This window comes from Glandiceps talaboti, chromosome 12 (assembly GCF_964340395.1).
Source record: "Glandiceps talaboti chromosome 12, keGlaTala1.1, whole genome shotgun sequence".
In the NCBI taxonomy this organism is placed as follows: Eukaryota; Metazoa; Hemichordata; class Enteropneusta; family Spengelidae; genus Glandiceps; species Glandiceps talaboti.
Window position 1 is genome coordinate 24,275,814 of NC_135560.1, and position 14,982 is coordinate 24,290,795.

General features: G+C 34.9%; 1 protein-coding gene across 1 annotated transcript; it reads left to right on the forward strand.

The window, feature by feature from the left end:
- Positions 1 to 17: 17 nt before the first annotated feature.
- LOC144443490 (uncharacterized) lies at positions 18 to 13,714 on the forward strand. The gene is made up of 4 exons (XM_078132979.1): positions 18 to 506; positions 7,745 to 8,101; positions 8,477 to 8,515; positions 8,797 to 13,714. Exons 1-4 carry the CDS (start codon positions 360 to 362, stop codon positions 8,989 to 8,991), a joined length of 738 nt encoding a protein of 245 aa, XP_077989105.1. The 5' UTR covers positions 18 to 359; the 3' UTR covers positions 8,992 to 13,714.
- Positions 13,715 to 14,982: the final 1,268 nt, after the last annotated feature.

The window sequence follows — 14,982 nt, forward strand, 5'->3', positions numbered from 1 at the left end:
TGGGAGAGTTAACCTTGGTCCAATAGACGTTCGCTGAAAAGGCTCATCATAATATGTAGAGAGTGCATTATTGGTCATTGAATACAATAGTCGGGTGGAAATAAAGAAGGGTTAGTCACGGTATAGTAAACAGCGAAAGACCTCAGTGGCAGCTGATTTTTACGTCTAACAGGTTAAGATATCTCAAGAACGGCATAGGTCTCCGGTCATTTGAGAACATAAATACAACGATTTCTTAAGACACCGAGAATCTTCGATCTAGCTCGGTACGGATATTGTCGCCTGTTTTTTTACATGAATCTATTGTGAAATTGAAATCAAACGGTTAACGTCGGCGGTGGCCCTAAAAGACCGGTAAAATGGCTGAGACGGGCAATGGGATTACAGCTTTAGATACTGTACAACGGGGCTCCATTGGACAAGATTTGGAACGACAATCATCTCGAGCTCCCGTCGAAAAGAAAATGGGATCACGATCTGGAAATAGTTCCAATACAGGCAGTGTTGTAAGTATAATTCAAATTTCAACGAATCTTTTTGATATGTGTATTCATCGAGCTAATAAATTTGACAATTGTTGTGAGGTCATTCCTCGGCAACTGTGAAATCGTGGACAGGAGAATTAAATTGGGTAATCTTTCGAAAAATAGAAAACCAAAATAGGAACACGAATTACAAAGGTAATCGTAAAACTAGAACAATCTATAGACATGGGATATTGTTAGAATAGACTACTTTATTGGTCAGATACACTATTTGTGTACACCTTTCAACGTTAAAGAAATGTTATTAATAACAAGACCGTCATAACAGGTCCAAAGAATAATGGTCTAATAGTAGTTAACAAATTCACAAACCTTTGAGCTATTAAGTTCTATAATTTGACACGAGAACCAAAACAGGGCTACCGGGCTTACGCCAATGGTGGCTGCCATATTGGATAATGTCGAAATCCCTAAATGCACTGAAATCGAAACCTCTAAGGACAGGGTAGTGTTCAGCAACCAATTAATACCAACTGTTACAATAAAATATACTTATAGTACGTTCGTTCCTCCTTTGCCTTGTCCGTTGTGATTGTGTACCCCTCTGAAAGAAACAGCTAAATTGCCGTAAAACTTAATTATGCTATGTGAAGAGATTGGTAATTATTATGTAATTTTACAAATAAAAATACGTGTATATAGTCAATGGGTGTGGCTGAATGAATAATAAGTCATGACATGTGTGGTAAGTGTTTGGTGTATGATATGATTACTAAACTTCTAATTTTTGCGTCAGAACGTACAGATGACCTTAAGCTTACTGTAGGTGGGAAAGAAACTCAGATCTTAAATTGACACATAAAGTATCAATTGTTCGTATCAGCTGGAGGGTACATGGATTCAGGCTGGTGACTTAAATTTGGGTCACTCTATGACACTCGGAATGAATTCCCGTCTCCTGGTTCTCGAGTCGCCACACATAGGTACAGCAATCTATTCCTGTAAACTTATTGAGAGTGTTTTTTGACGTGACCACTATAATAGGACTCGTTAGTCGTCCGTCCCTATCTTTCATTTCGTGAAAGTAAAAATTCCGAACTGTCAGTTAGCATTCCTGCATAGATAAAGGTGACCAGAAACAAGTTTACGGGCGAACCTATTCAATTCAGTCAATAGACCGACTCACTTTAAGTCCCGGGACAAACCCCGCCAAGATTCCAAATGGGTCACCTGTGTAACGAGAGCTAACAATGAATACATATAGGCGTCTACGAAAGACATAAATTTACTATCAGCTTTGATTTGTGAAATTCATGGTGTAGTGTACGTTTTGTCACATATCCATAAGTTCATGGGAAACTATTGTGGGCATATGATGGACTGAACAATAGTCAGGGTTGATGGTGACGTCACTATAGACTTGAAGAAAAACGATACATGTTGTTCCTAGACTTAAAAGGCATTGTCTACCTTGAGTACAAGCATTGTCTACTTTTTGAGAACAAGTTACAGAATAGAAATAAATGATAATGACTAATTGAAAACTAGACTGATAAAATAACACAATCTGCAGTATTATGTAATCTTTTGATTGTCTACACGAACACGTCTTATCTGAATTGCGTCTATCCCTTCTTCACTCATGCTTTCACGTAGAATAAATTCATTAATACAAAAGTATTGTAGATATAAAGAAACGGTTATATTTATACCGTATCCACGATCCCAGATGAAAATAAAAAGTCGCACTAACAGTCACCTTACTCTCTATTCCTACATTACAAGAACCCCCCCCCCCCAATCAAAACCGAATATGTACAATCGTTATATTTTTTGTTCAAGATATTCGTTGGTTGGTTGGTTGGTTGGTTGGTTGGTTGGTTGGTTGGTTGGTTGGTTGTACGATCCTCTCAGATAATATCGGGGTATGGTAAAGCTGTTTACGTGTACATCACAGATCCTTCCCGGACCGATAAAGAGCTGAATCACATTTAACGAGTATAGTTTCAAATCATAGTTATAGTCCAATTTTATTAAACTCAGGACATTCATAATTTTCAATGGCTGTATCGTCATGTATGTCAATTGACTTTAATAAAGTAATATTCAGTGAGGTTGTCATATGTGTATTATGCTTTCACCTTCAATATCGAACAATTCATTGAACATACTCGATAAGTGATGTCTATATTGTATTCACCCAGTGTCTCTTCAATATTTGAATAGTTCCTCATTGTGACTGCCATTGTGACTTCAACAATACTGACATGTATAGTGATTACACTTTTATCACTAACAACTTACATTGGTGGCGTTTTGATGAACATTTCAAAATGATACCAATAAGATTACATCGCTGATACCATCACACAGTCACAATGTAATATTTCGTTGGTGATTCAATTGTATGGTGATATCGTATGTGTAGATGTGTATACCTACTTGTCTTTCTACATTTGTCACTTTCCCCTCTTTATAGTCACCAATTGATTTTTAATTTTTATCAATTCCTCAATTTCGTCCCCTTTTCTAAAATATCTTATATTTAAATATTCGTTGTAAAAATTAGAACCGAGTAATCCATAAACCACTATCTACTCTACTCAACTTCCCTCTCTGTCTATGTCCCCCTCCCTTTCTCTGACACTCCCCCATCCCTAAACTCTCTCTCTGTCGCTCCTGTCTCGGTCTGTGTATCTATCTGTATGTATGTATGTATGTATGTATGTATGTATGTATGTATGTATGTATGTATGTATGTATGTATGTATGTATGTATGTCTCTGTCTAATGTATTTCGCTCTCTCTCTCTCTCACACTCACTCACTCTCAGTCTTCTTTGGTAATAATAGACCATGTACGGTCAGGTATCATGCTTTGACTTCTGGCGTTCCTTAGGTAAACAACACATCCGTCCTACGCCATCGGACAAATGGTCAAATGGACAGATAGATTTTCTGTTATTGGAGAAAAGTGAAGTGTTGTTTTCCCACTAGTACAGCGAACTATTATTGGTGATGTATTTTTATTGTTTAAAGAAAATCTCATAATGTTACAAAACTAAATAAACTATTAAGTATTAGTACTAGGTTACCCCAACCTTGTATCACCAAGGATTCTGACGTAAGTGGTTCTGATTATCATTTCGATGGCAAGAGACACTTTTAAAGTGTCCTTGAAACAAATGTCCTATTGGTGAATGAGGGTGGAAGTACAATGAAAGGGAACGTGGGCTGATAAATAAATATAATAGGGCTGATACAATATGACTACATAGTGGAAAACTTTAGTCCATATTTTCAAACTTAAAATGAGGACCTTTAAAGTTTTTCCTTAAAACCATTTTTAATAATTACTTGATAATCATAATACACCTGTTCATGATGTGAGATTATTAAACTGACGTCATAATTGCTGTAGCTAATAGGTCTAGCGTTGCTTTTGCGAGAAAGACAATGTGCCAACTGTTCACTGAAAGTGAAGTAAATACGAAATACTGAACTCTATATCTCTTTCAGGCTAAATGCCGATAAAAAAACATAATGTATATCGGGTATACACAATTCGTTGAACATTATAATATAGATGTTCTCGGACGTCTATGGTCATTTTGTGAATTTAATGGGGTGACGTCATTAATTATTATGTCATTTCCCATTCACATATACCCTATGACATTGTTTAACATAATGTATCACAGGGTGGATACATTGTACCACTACTAACATAACAACGCATACACTTTGTGAAATGCGTGTTTTGTCACCGTCCTTTGACCTCAGCAATCAGAAAAGCGGCCAGCAATACAAAGACCGGGTCACTTAATTATTGGACACACACCTGACAAGCCTAATAACTATGACCTGAACGTACCTTTCCAAGTGGTTGACAAATGCTGTCATGCTTCTGTGATGTTATCTATATATTCTTTCGAGAAAACACATCATGACAACATCAGCAGAGCCTGAGGGGAGGGGGTTAAATTCTCTTTGTAAACGAATTTTAAATGCTACTGTATGTAAAGTTATGAGGATCTATAAAAGTTTGAAAGTGTCTGGTTCTTCATCTACCCTTTATGATTTTCGGTAACATCCAAAGGGACACAATATTGATATATATAGGATATGGTGTAGTGCGGGTAGGGATACTGATAGGTTGAAAAGGGAGAAAAATGATATGTGCTCGTATGTGGCTGGTTGTATACCCGAGTAATGTGAATGTGATTTGAAACTTCGACCCTCATAATGAACAAGTAGCTAAAGTACCACGCCAAAGCTAGCTTGACGTAAAATAGTCAACAAACACAATTCAATAGTGGCAAATGTGACGATATATGTTGAATGTCGTCCTAGACAACTGATTCAAACTCTTAATTCGACCATGCTGGAAAGGTGATGGTATGTCTTGTGGTTTCTATGGTTACGATAGAACAGTGCATGTAGTATGTGGAATTATATATATGTCTAACACCATTAATTTAGTAACTATCAGGCGTGCATGTCTCCAAAATAGTTCGTTATAAAAACTGTTCAATAGCTAGACGTATAATGATCGTCATCAAATTTCGGGAATGTGATCTCGGATGACCTTTTAGTAAAAGACAAGCTCGACCCATCGCTACTGATTGGTTGAGTTTACAATAGCATACATTGCCACGCCGAGTGTATTATGTCGTAGGTGTAGAAACCATACTATTATCATATGCGGTCCTTGAACCATCTTGCTCATGATTCTCGCCAATGTTCTGCTGAAATTTTGGCCATTTTGACAAGCCCACGCATCCGATAACTAACAAAAAGGCACTTCATCTCAAAGTCCTGCATTGATGCGACTCATCTCCCATTAAGTTGCTAGTTGTCAAAGTACAATATAATGCATCCCTAAATGGTGAAAAGTTTTGGCATTTATGTTGTTGAAATCTGAAGACTGTAATGTCCAATACACTACAATTATTGTGTTTTTTGTAGTTGTGCAACGAATCCTGTAGTCCAGAGATAAGTAGCTACGTGTCAAACGAGTCCACTTAAATGGGTCAATTTTTGTGAAAGTTGAGATATTCTGGTTATTGATATCAATACATCGCGGCGATATGAGTACACGATTCGTGATACAAAATTCGAATTTTCGAAGCTACTTTGGTTTCGATGGCGCAGTATACTAATTAGTTTTTATACTATAAGAATCTAACGGTTTATCATCATAATACCAGTACATTGAACTGGAATCCATTTCGTGTCTAGAAAAGTGAAAAGTATATGCTACGAATGTGTCATCAATGTTTGGAATAAAGTCCGTATCTAATTCTTATTGATAACAAAAAAAAATAAAAAATTGTAGTTTTTGATGTGTTGGGATCATGGATAGAATTTTTATCAAAATTATAATGTGGAAACTGACATATATAGGAACAAGCTAGAACTAATTAACGGTGGACGGTGACTGACTGGATTTATTGGAAGTCATCTGTGTTTTGGTTGCCACGATGCTGTATACCAGAAGTGGACGTGAAAATCGGTGAACAATTAATACCGCTTGTCTTCGACATTATAATGGTTGTATGTCACACCAGTCAAATTAATTTTAGCATTTATATGAATAATCTATTACGATGTCGTCATTAAAAGTGTTGGCGGTATGATATAGCAACAGTCGAGGGCAATTGTATCAATGACATGTACGGGTAATTTCAACCACCTGTTGCAGCTTATATATTTGGCCATCTAATCGACTGCTGTGTTTGGCACTCCATTATTCATCATGTCAGTGGGTATATACACTGTGTTGGTTTATCATGTACGAACACGTCCTTAGTGGTTCCCTTTTCCTTGATTAACTGTTATAAATTTATTTGTCAACCTTTTTCCTACTCGTCCGAAATGAACATGATGTCACGGTTGTTGTACTGCCAGATTGCATTATGGTTATAATGTGATACTAGCTGAGTATGGTCGTCATGTATGTGTACCAATCGTGTGACAACATGTTGCCATGACTTCAATCACCTGGCCTGATGCCCAATTCGAATGTCACAATGGTCATTCTAAATTATGCAAACATAACAGTGTGGTTTTATGGTATCCATTTCATAATTCACTTTCAACCAATTCGTTTGTCAGGAAATAATCATAATTCAAGGTAACAATTTAGCGTTCAAAATATTCCCCCAACACAACTTCTTTAAAATCACTTATAGATTTTTATAAAAACTAACTTGTTGTCATAGTGATGGTTCTAAGGCTATCTTCATGCTATTCCTGGTTGATATGTAGAATAGAGGAACAGATTGCCATGCAGCCTGTTTTACAAAATCCAAAACTAAAACATTTGACAATAGGAACTGTTTGTCATCAAACACTTCAAATACAGGGCTTTTAAAGGGTTCTAACTAGCTTCTGAACTGTCAACATTATTAATTCATTGGCTGGGTTCAGAAATATAAACATAGGTTATAGTTCGAAAATTCATTACTAGTTAGTACATTGCTTATAAATGTTTATATCTTTAGACATTCAAATATTTGACTCAACTATAAATGATTATCTGGAATTATAGTAAAACACAGCGACAGCAATCAGGCTATAGTAAAACACAGTGACAACAACCAGGCTATAGTAAAACACAGTGACAACAAATCAGGCTATAGTAAAACACAGTGACATCGATATTGACAACAAATCAGGCTATAGTAACACACATCGACAACAATCAGGCTAAAACGATAACATTAGTAGTCATGGCAATACCTTGTTAACGCCACTGATATAAATATGATTCCAAACGTAAATCTGTGTACATATTAGCTATTTCATTTGCCATATTCTTCATTTCTAATGTTTGGTTAGTTCGTAAGTTTAATTATTCGTCTAGTTCTGGGGCCCTCGCTTTATATATCAGACCACCAACTGAGATACACAAACTGGTGGTCTGAGTTTATATTAAATTTATCAAATGAGTCAATCAAACGATTTCAACCCACTTTTTCAGATGTATAGTCGTTGTCACTAAACTTGTATTTACGATCTTTTGTTGTTGTTGCTGCTGCCCCTGTTGCTGCTGCTGTTGTTGTTGTTGTTGTTGTTGTTATTTCCGGTTATTTTCTCACTATCGGAAAACACTAGTGGTGTGCAGGTTTCCCCAAAATATCACGATACTAAACATTCACTTTTTCTTACCTTGAAAATCAACATTTTATCCGTGCGTTAAAGATTGTTATTGGTTTTTATTAAGTACGTTAAATCTTCTTCTTTGTTCGTCAACAGCGTATGAAGTTGAAAAAAGTTGATGAATATGAAGCTAAGGATGCACAAATGAACGCTGTTTTCGGTATAGCCCCACGAGAAGTCAAAAATACTTTGAAAATGAACCCACTTTATGACCAAGGAGGTGTTGGAGTCATCGAAGTGTCAGAAACAGACGCAAAAGCCGCAAGTTCTTCAAAGAGATCACGGCGATCCAGCGGCGACAAGTCACACAGACATAGTTACACAAGGGATGACCCTGATGAAGGAGAAACCAAAATAGCATATGGAAGGAATTTTATGTACGGGAAAAGTACTGAGATACCGAATGAATCCAATGGAAACGCCGTGGGAAGACAGGACAATCCAGTACAATTAGTAAGAATCTAACGATTTCAGTTTATAACGCTATAACGTCTGTATTTTATGTCAATCTTTTGTCAAGAATTCGTCGAAAAATAAAATTCGTGAGTACTAATCACCACAACTCTTAATGGTATTATTAAACTGTGTTTTTTTCTGCCCAAATAAGGATAAAATACCAGCTGATCTCGATCCTGCTTGACGCTGTGCGTTTGTACTATTCAAAATCAATACCTGTTTCGTGCCATTCACTACAGAGTTATCTGTGCATTCACACACAAAATTGAACCCTTGTGGCCTCTCTTCAAATATGTTTGAAATAACTGACATACATCATAAATTCAGTACTCTGTAACACATACATCGTATGTTTTCCCTTTTCTTTGACAGAAAACACAGGGCAGGGTGATGCCATCAAGAATTAAGAGGGTAAGTATATCATGAATAAATCCGATCAAATTGAAACATACGTGATCAAACGCAAAAAAAGAGTATCTTGGACTGTTATTAATGCTGTGAATTATTCTTGTTAGTTAGTATACCCCCTCACCTAAATGTAATCGTCCAGAAGACCAAAATTCTACATGGCATAGATCAAGCCACAGTCCTTGTCTTGCTTTACTAACTATGTCGATATCCATGCATCATTCTTACATATCAGTGTTATGATTGTAACTATATAACGTCGTGGCCTTGCTTTTAATTCACAGAGTTCAAAATATCCAAACTTCGAAAAGTCCAACGGATATCATAATGGTGAGAAAGATGGAATGGATGATAACAGTACTCCACCAAACAGAGCCAGGAGATGGAGATTAATTATGTTATTAATCCTAGTAATCCTAATCCTCGCGTTGGCTCTAGTCTTAGTTCTTTACTTCCTCACAAGAGAAAACGAGTCGTGATACGCTTCTACCCTTTTACGACAGTGAATTCTGAGACACTTGTACCTTGTTACAACTTCCACAAACAAAATAGGAACTTGAGAGAAAACTATACCTAAAGTATCACAACATCACGTGATGATTACACACTTGGTCAGTTTGTATGTTTGTTGTTGACTCTGAGGTATAATGACTTCAAGGGGTGGAAATCATGGGGAGGGGTGGAAATTATGGGGAGGGGTGGAAATCATGGGGAGGGGTTGTCATATTAATATAAACATTGTTTTACATATATAAAATTATATAGTGATAAATGTTAAAGAACATAAAGACAGCAGTCTGATGTTAGGTACATGTGTTGTTCATCAATTTTCATGACTCTTACGTGGCTGTTGCCCAAAGTACTAGTATTTGAATATATTAATCTTTCTTGTAAAGAATTTATACTCGAAATATATATATATATCAATCTAAGTATGAGAAAACCATATACTGTAATGGAAAAATCATACTATTATTGCATAAATCGATTTGAAGTTCATAACTCCAAATTGCATCCACTGACACTTGTGACCTGATATATCTCAAACTGACATATATGGCCAAATGTGAGTACAAGAGGTATACAATAATATAGGTATATGGGACTGGGTAATTCACCTATACTTCCCCTTGCCAGTTTATTAAACAATCCCAAAAAAACATTTATTTTATCTCTCTCTCACATATGTGTATAAAGTCTTCACATACATGTATAATACCAATAGTTTCATACAATTTTGACATATCTCAGGTCGCAAGTGTCTGTGATCTCAACCCACTTCATTTCAAGTAAGAACTAGCTTGATACCGGTAGTCTGAATGTGCAAAAATGGGAAAAAATGAAAATGTTTTTGATACAATTATATGAACCGACTGTTTTGAGATAAAAATTATTTACATTTTTCAACTATATTTGAAACCGAGGAATTGTAGGAGATTAAACACTACAGCGGATTTGTACAAATGCAGTGCTGGGTCACCCGACAGAGAATATGAATCGAATCAGATTTTTTTGGTACTCAGGATCCTATTGTGATTACAATATGATGACCATATTGCAGCTGTTGTCAATCTTTAAAGCTTGCTTATATCCATGTATTTTAGATGAACACCATATGGACATGTATACATGTAGAAGTAGACTGCTAGCTCACACATACAAATACGACACCATATGGACATGTATACATGTAGAAGTGGACTGCTAGCTCACACATACAAATACGACACCATATGGACATGTACACATGTAGAAGTGGACTGCTAGCTCACACATACAAATATGACACCATATGGACATGTATACATGTAGAAGTGGACTGCTAGCTCACACATACAAATATGACACCATATGGACATGTACACATGTAGAAGTGGACTGCTAGCTCACACATACAAATATGACACCATATGGACATGTATACATGTAGAAGTGGACTGCTAGCTCACACATACAAATACGACACCATATGGACATGTACACATGTAGAAGTGGACTGCTAGCTCACACATACAAATAGGAATTAATATACCGGGCTATATGATAAATAGACTTGTGATATATAACAGTATATTCATTCTTCAGTATGTCATCTTTATATGTGATAATATGATGCTACTCATACAAACAATAATATGTAACACTGTGATACTAGTATATCATGTAGTTCACAACCAAAATCCACAATAGCTTCATCGATAATAAATGGGCTTTGAACACTCTTGTAAGCAATTAATAACTCCAACATCCAAAATTGTATTTCATATAGCTTTGGTTTCCAGAACACATTAAATACATACTTCACATTGTGTTGGGATGGGTACAATTGGCCATAGGTGATATTGGGTTAACTTCTATTTTTTTAAAAGTCTCATGACATTATTTGATTGACATGTTTACATTTTTGAGATTTATTTATTTGTTTTGTACTTAGCTGCAGATATTTAACCAAAATGTTGCTTCCATAGTTTTCTTGTCAAAATTATTTACTCATTTTGCAATAGAGAATTTCCTTGGCGCTAAAATAATATGTCAGCTGTAAATCTTGATGTTTATATTTGATGCTATATTTTAATATATGATAAAAGTTCTGCAATATACTTACTTAATAAATTTTTGCTGTGCTGCATTTGAAGTAGAATTTGTAGAACACATTACTGTAGTTATGATTATAATAGCAATATCATAGTAGTAGTTAATGCGATGCGTACAAGATTTGGAATCTGTGACTCCTACCTAAATATGACGAGTAACACTGAAGTAAAACACTTTCTCTATGTGTTATACTTGTTAATAGCTATAAACAATTGTGGTACACACAGAACGCTTTACTTTGGTGTTATGGGTTGTAATGAATGGAGTACGTGTATAAATCTGGTCTCAGATTCAGACCCAGATTCACATTGGAGAACAATATGAGGCTAGTCTCCCCCCTCTTCAGTCAAGTGGGTGTGAAGGGATAACATTTCCTCTAGCCTCAACTGTATTATTTCTTGTTTGACAGCTCTTGTTTGGTGTCATTGTGATTTTTCGAAATGAGACTGAATATGAGAATATCTATCTGATTCTGAGACCAGATTTACTAGTATATACATTCATTGAACAGAGTTACAGATTCATAGACAGTGCTATCATGGGATGTCAAGCTATATTGTCACAATTTATGTCTTGAAGTAAAATATATCACAATGTACTATTAGCATAATGTGTTACTAGCATTTTGCTAGAATATCCAATCTATTTCTAACTCTGGTTTTGGGTGCAAGTATCCATTCCACTTGAATTTGACTAATTTTGATACTAAAACTATTTTTGTAAACTTCCTGTCATCTGAATACCTCAATACATTCAGTACTATAAAACTCCAAAGTTTACTTGAAAATTATTGTATTGAGGTGTATATCGAGAATTTTGTAAAACCCAAATCCACATAGTTTTTTCTTTTTATCATTGATAGATTTTAATTAGTGATATTTGTTGAATATTTTAATCAAAGCTCTTGTTGTGTATTTGTACTAATTATTCCAAATGACAATATCAGATATAAATTATTGAAATCCATTCTTAATCATTGTATTGTACACAGCATGGGATATTTAACAGTTATCACAAGTTTTGTCTCAGTTTTAATTGAATTATTCTTTGTTAAATTGACACCAATGACTGAATTACACAAAATAGACGTATTGTAACAGACTCATATCATGTTACATCTATCAGGATTCTATTTGTGATTCTTTACAGGGGAACAAAATTGAGGCAGCATTTACAAGAAGTCATTTTCAACAACCCTGCAGCATACAACCTCTCTAAAACAGAGTTACAAAATTTGTCAAATCTGGCTTAGATGAGGCCTGCTGTAGAGTGTGGTGAAGCATCATGGCTAAGAAATGATAAGGCTCCACTGCTGACCTTAATTGATTAAGCAAGGTTTCAAGAGTTGTGAAACTCCCAATATTATTTACTTACCCATGATGCCTCACCCCATTGTAATAAAGAGCTCCTTTGAGCAAGATTTCTCAAATTTTATAGCTCTGTTTCACAGAGATATATTGCACGTAGCAGGGTAGAAGAAAATGGGGTTTGTGTGGCTCACTAATCCTAAGCATCAGAAATACAGCCAAGATGAAATCAGCCTCACTTTTGTTCTTCTTTATAATAATCTGTATGGTTTGACCAGTTGTAACACAATCACTATATACAATATATAGGTCGTTTTTAAAAAAAAAAATCAATTTCATAAATTAATAGGTTCTTGGTATATTGTCAATTTATCACTCAATATGATTATTCCAATTTGTTATTTTAGAGTTTTATGAAAAATAAATATACACACATGATATGTATACCTATGATAAGACTGAGATTATACAGTTTTCTTCATGGCTTTAAAAAGATAAAGTTAAACTGGACAGTCTCAAAATCGGATCATCAGAAATTTGTCCAACTATATCAGCAAAACTCTTGGTGTCATATTGGATTCGGATGTTTTCATGACAAGTCAAGTAAATAACATCTGCAAATCAGCATACATTGTACTTTGCATTATACAGGTTTGGCAAAATCCATTGCTTTATCGACATTCCAACAACGGAGAAGTTAATGCACGTGTTTGTCACATCACGACTAGATTATTGCAATACTGTGCTATACGGAATTAACAACTACCGTAAATTCAAAAGATACAATCTGTACAGAACACTGCTGCATGACTCATTACCGCTACAAAGAAATTTGATTTATTTTATTCATTTATTGTTTGATACCTTTTGTATTCAATCCTCTCTATTGAGAGACATAGTCTTGTGCGCTTTTAACAAATTTAATAATACATTTGTAATATTAATAATAATAATGATATTATAATAAGAATACTGGTTGTTTTTACAGGGTTTGGTGAACAAGTATGGATAGACATTTTTATCACTATTAAAAGCAAGAGCACGAAATTTGTTTTATTCTGTGTAGAGACATAATATTGTACACATGGAATGTTTTGTTCCAAGAATGCATGGTTGTGTCCAACCGAGGATTGCTTTACTGTTTGTTGACCTTTGACCTCTATGACATACTGTTTGTTGACCTTTGACCTGTATGACATAGATTGACTGGACCAAAAATGATCCTACAATGCAAAGATAGCGATATTGCACACAAGCTCAGTTTGATAATTCACATGATATGATTATATGACATAGGTCTTGGATATCAATTTATTAAAATAATAATAAATCTATTCAGTGTGTCTAGTATTTTATTATTATTTTATTATTGCTTTTTGTTTTGAAGCAGGTGATATTGTGTGTGTGTTGATTTGCATTTCTGCATCTATATTCTCTGTTCTCATTACTCTATGGAAACCATTGTTCTCTCCTGATTTTTATCACAATCCATCTCTGACAATATCAAAATCGTTGACTATTTCCATATCAGGTACATCACCTGATTTGTAATGAAATGTGTAAACCAGGGTGTAAACAGATGCCCCTTACATTTGTTGTCTTGTCATCGTTGTGTAATAACTGTTCTTATTTTCATTCTTTTTTATTTTATGAATGTACCTCAGAAATAAACTCTTCTATCTTTCATTGGTGATTTGTTCAAGAAAATTCCAACCTATCAATATCAAAAATATTGGGTTGAGGTGCAACACATTTCTGAAACAGAGGTCAAAATGATTTCAAAATTTGGTCATTTTAGAATCCATTATTGCCACCTTAATTCTTTGGGAAAATTCCTTGAAAACAAGACGGTGAAACCCCAAATTTCTTTTGTTATTTCAAAATGACCAGGAACAAGCTTTTATTTGGCAGAATTTGGAGAGAATTGAACAACTTTGGTTATCGGGAAATTTGTCTGCAAGGCACGTCCTGAGGATGTCACTCTTTCTAATTATATCAACTATATCAAAGTTACCATGGTTACTACTGTTTGATACAATGTGGCATTCATTTGGCAGTATCAACAATTCTATCTTGCTATCTTTAGTTTCATGTCAATGTAGTGATGTGAACCACTTTACTCATCCAGTAATTGCTATAGGTAGAACTCTCTACTGTCATCTCTATAAAGTACGTCATTTGAAAATGATTAAAAAGTTACGTTCATTCTCTGAATAATTTGAAGAATGTTTGCAATGATTACGCTGATGAAAGTGAAGTTGTCATTTATATTTTGTAAAATACTTGTGTGTGTACTGGTTTGGAAAGCCAGTCTGTAACTGAGCAATTTTAGGGTTATTTTTTGTATAAAATTGAAAGTTATACCAGTAACTACTTTTTCATTTATTTTGACCATATTCTCATACCTTGCATAGTAGCAACATTAAGATTCTCAATTAGCATTTACACATAGTATGATTGATAAATTTCTGGTCTCAAAGACCGCTATATGTAATGTTGTCGGAATATGAATACACTTCAACTCTACATACAGCAATAGCACATTTCAATGAGATACAACAATGGCAC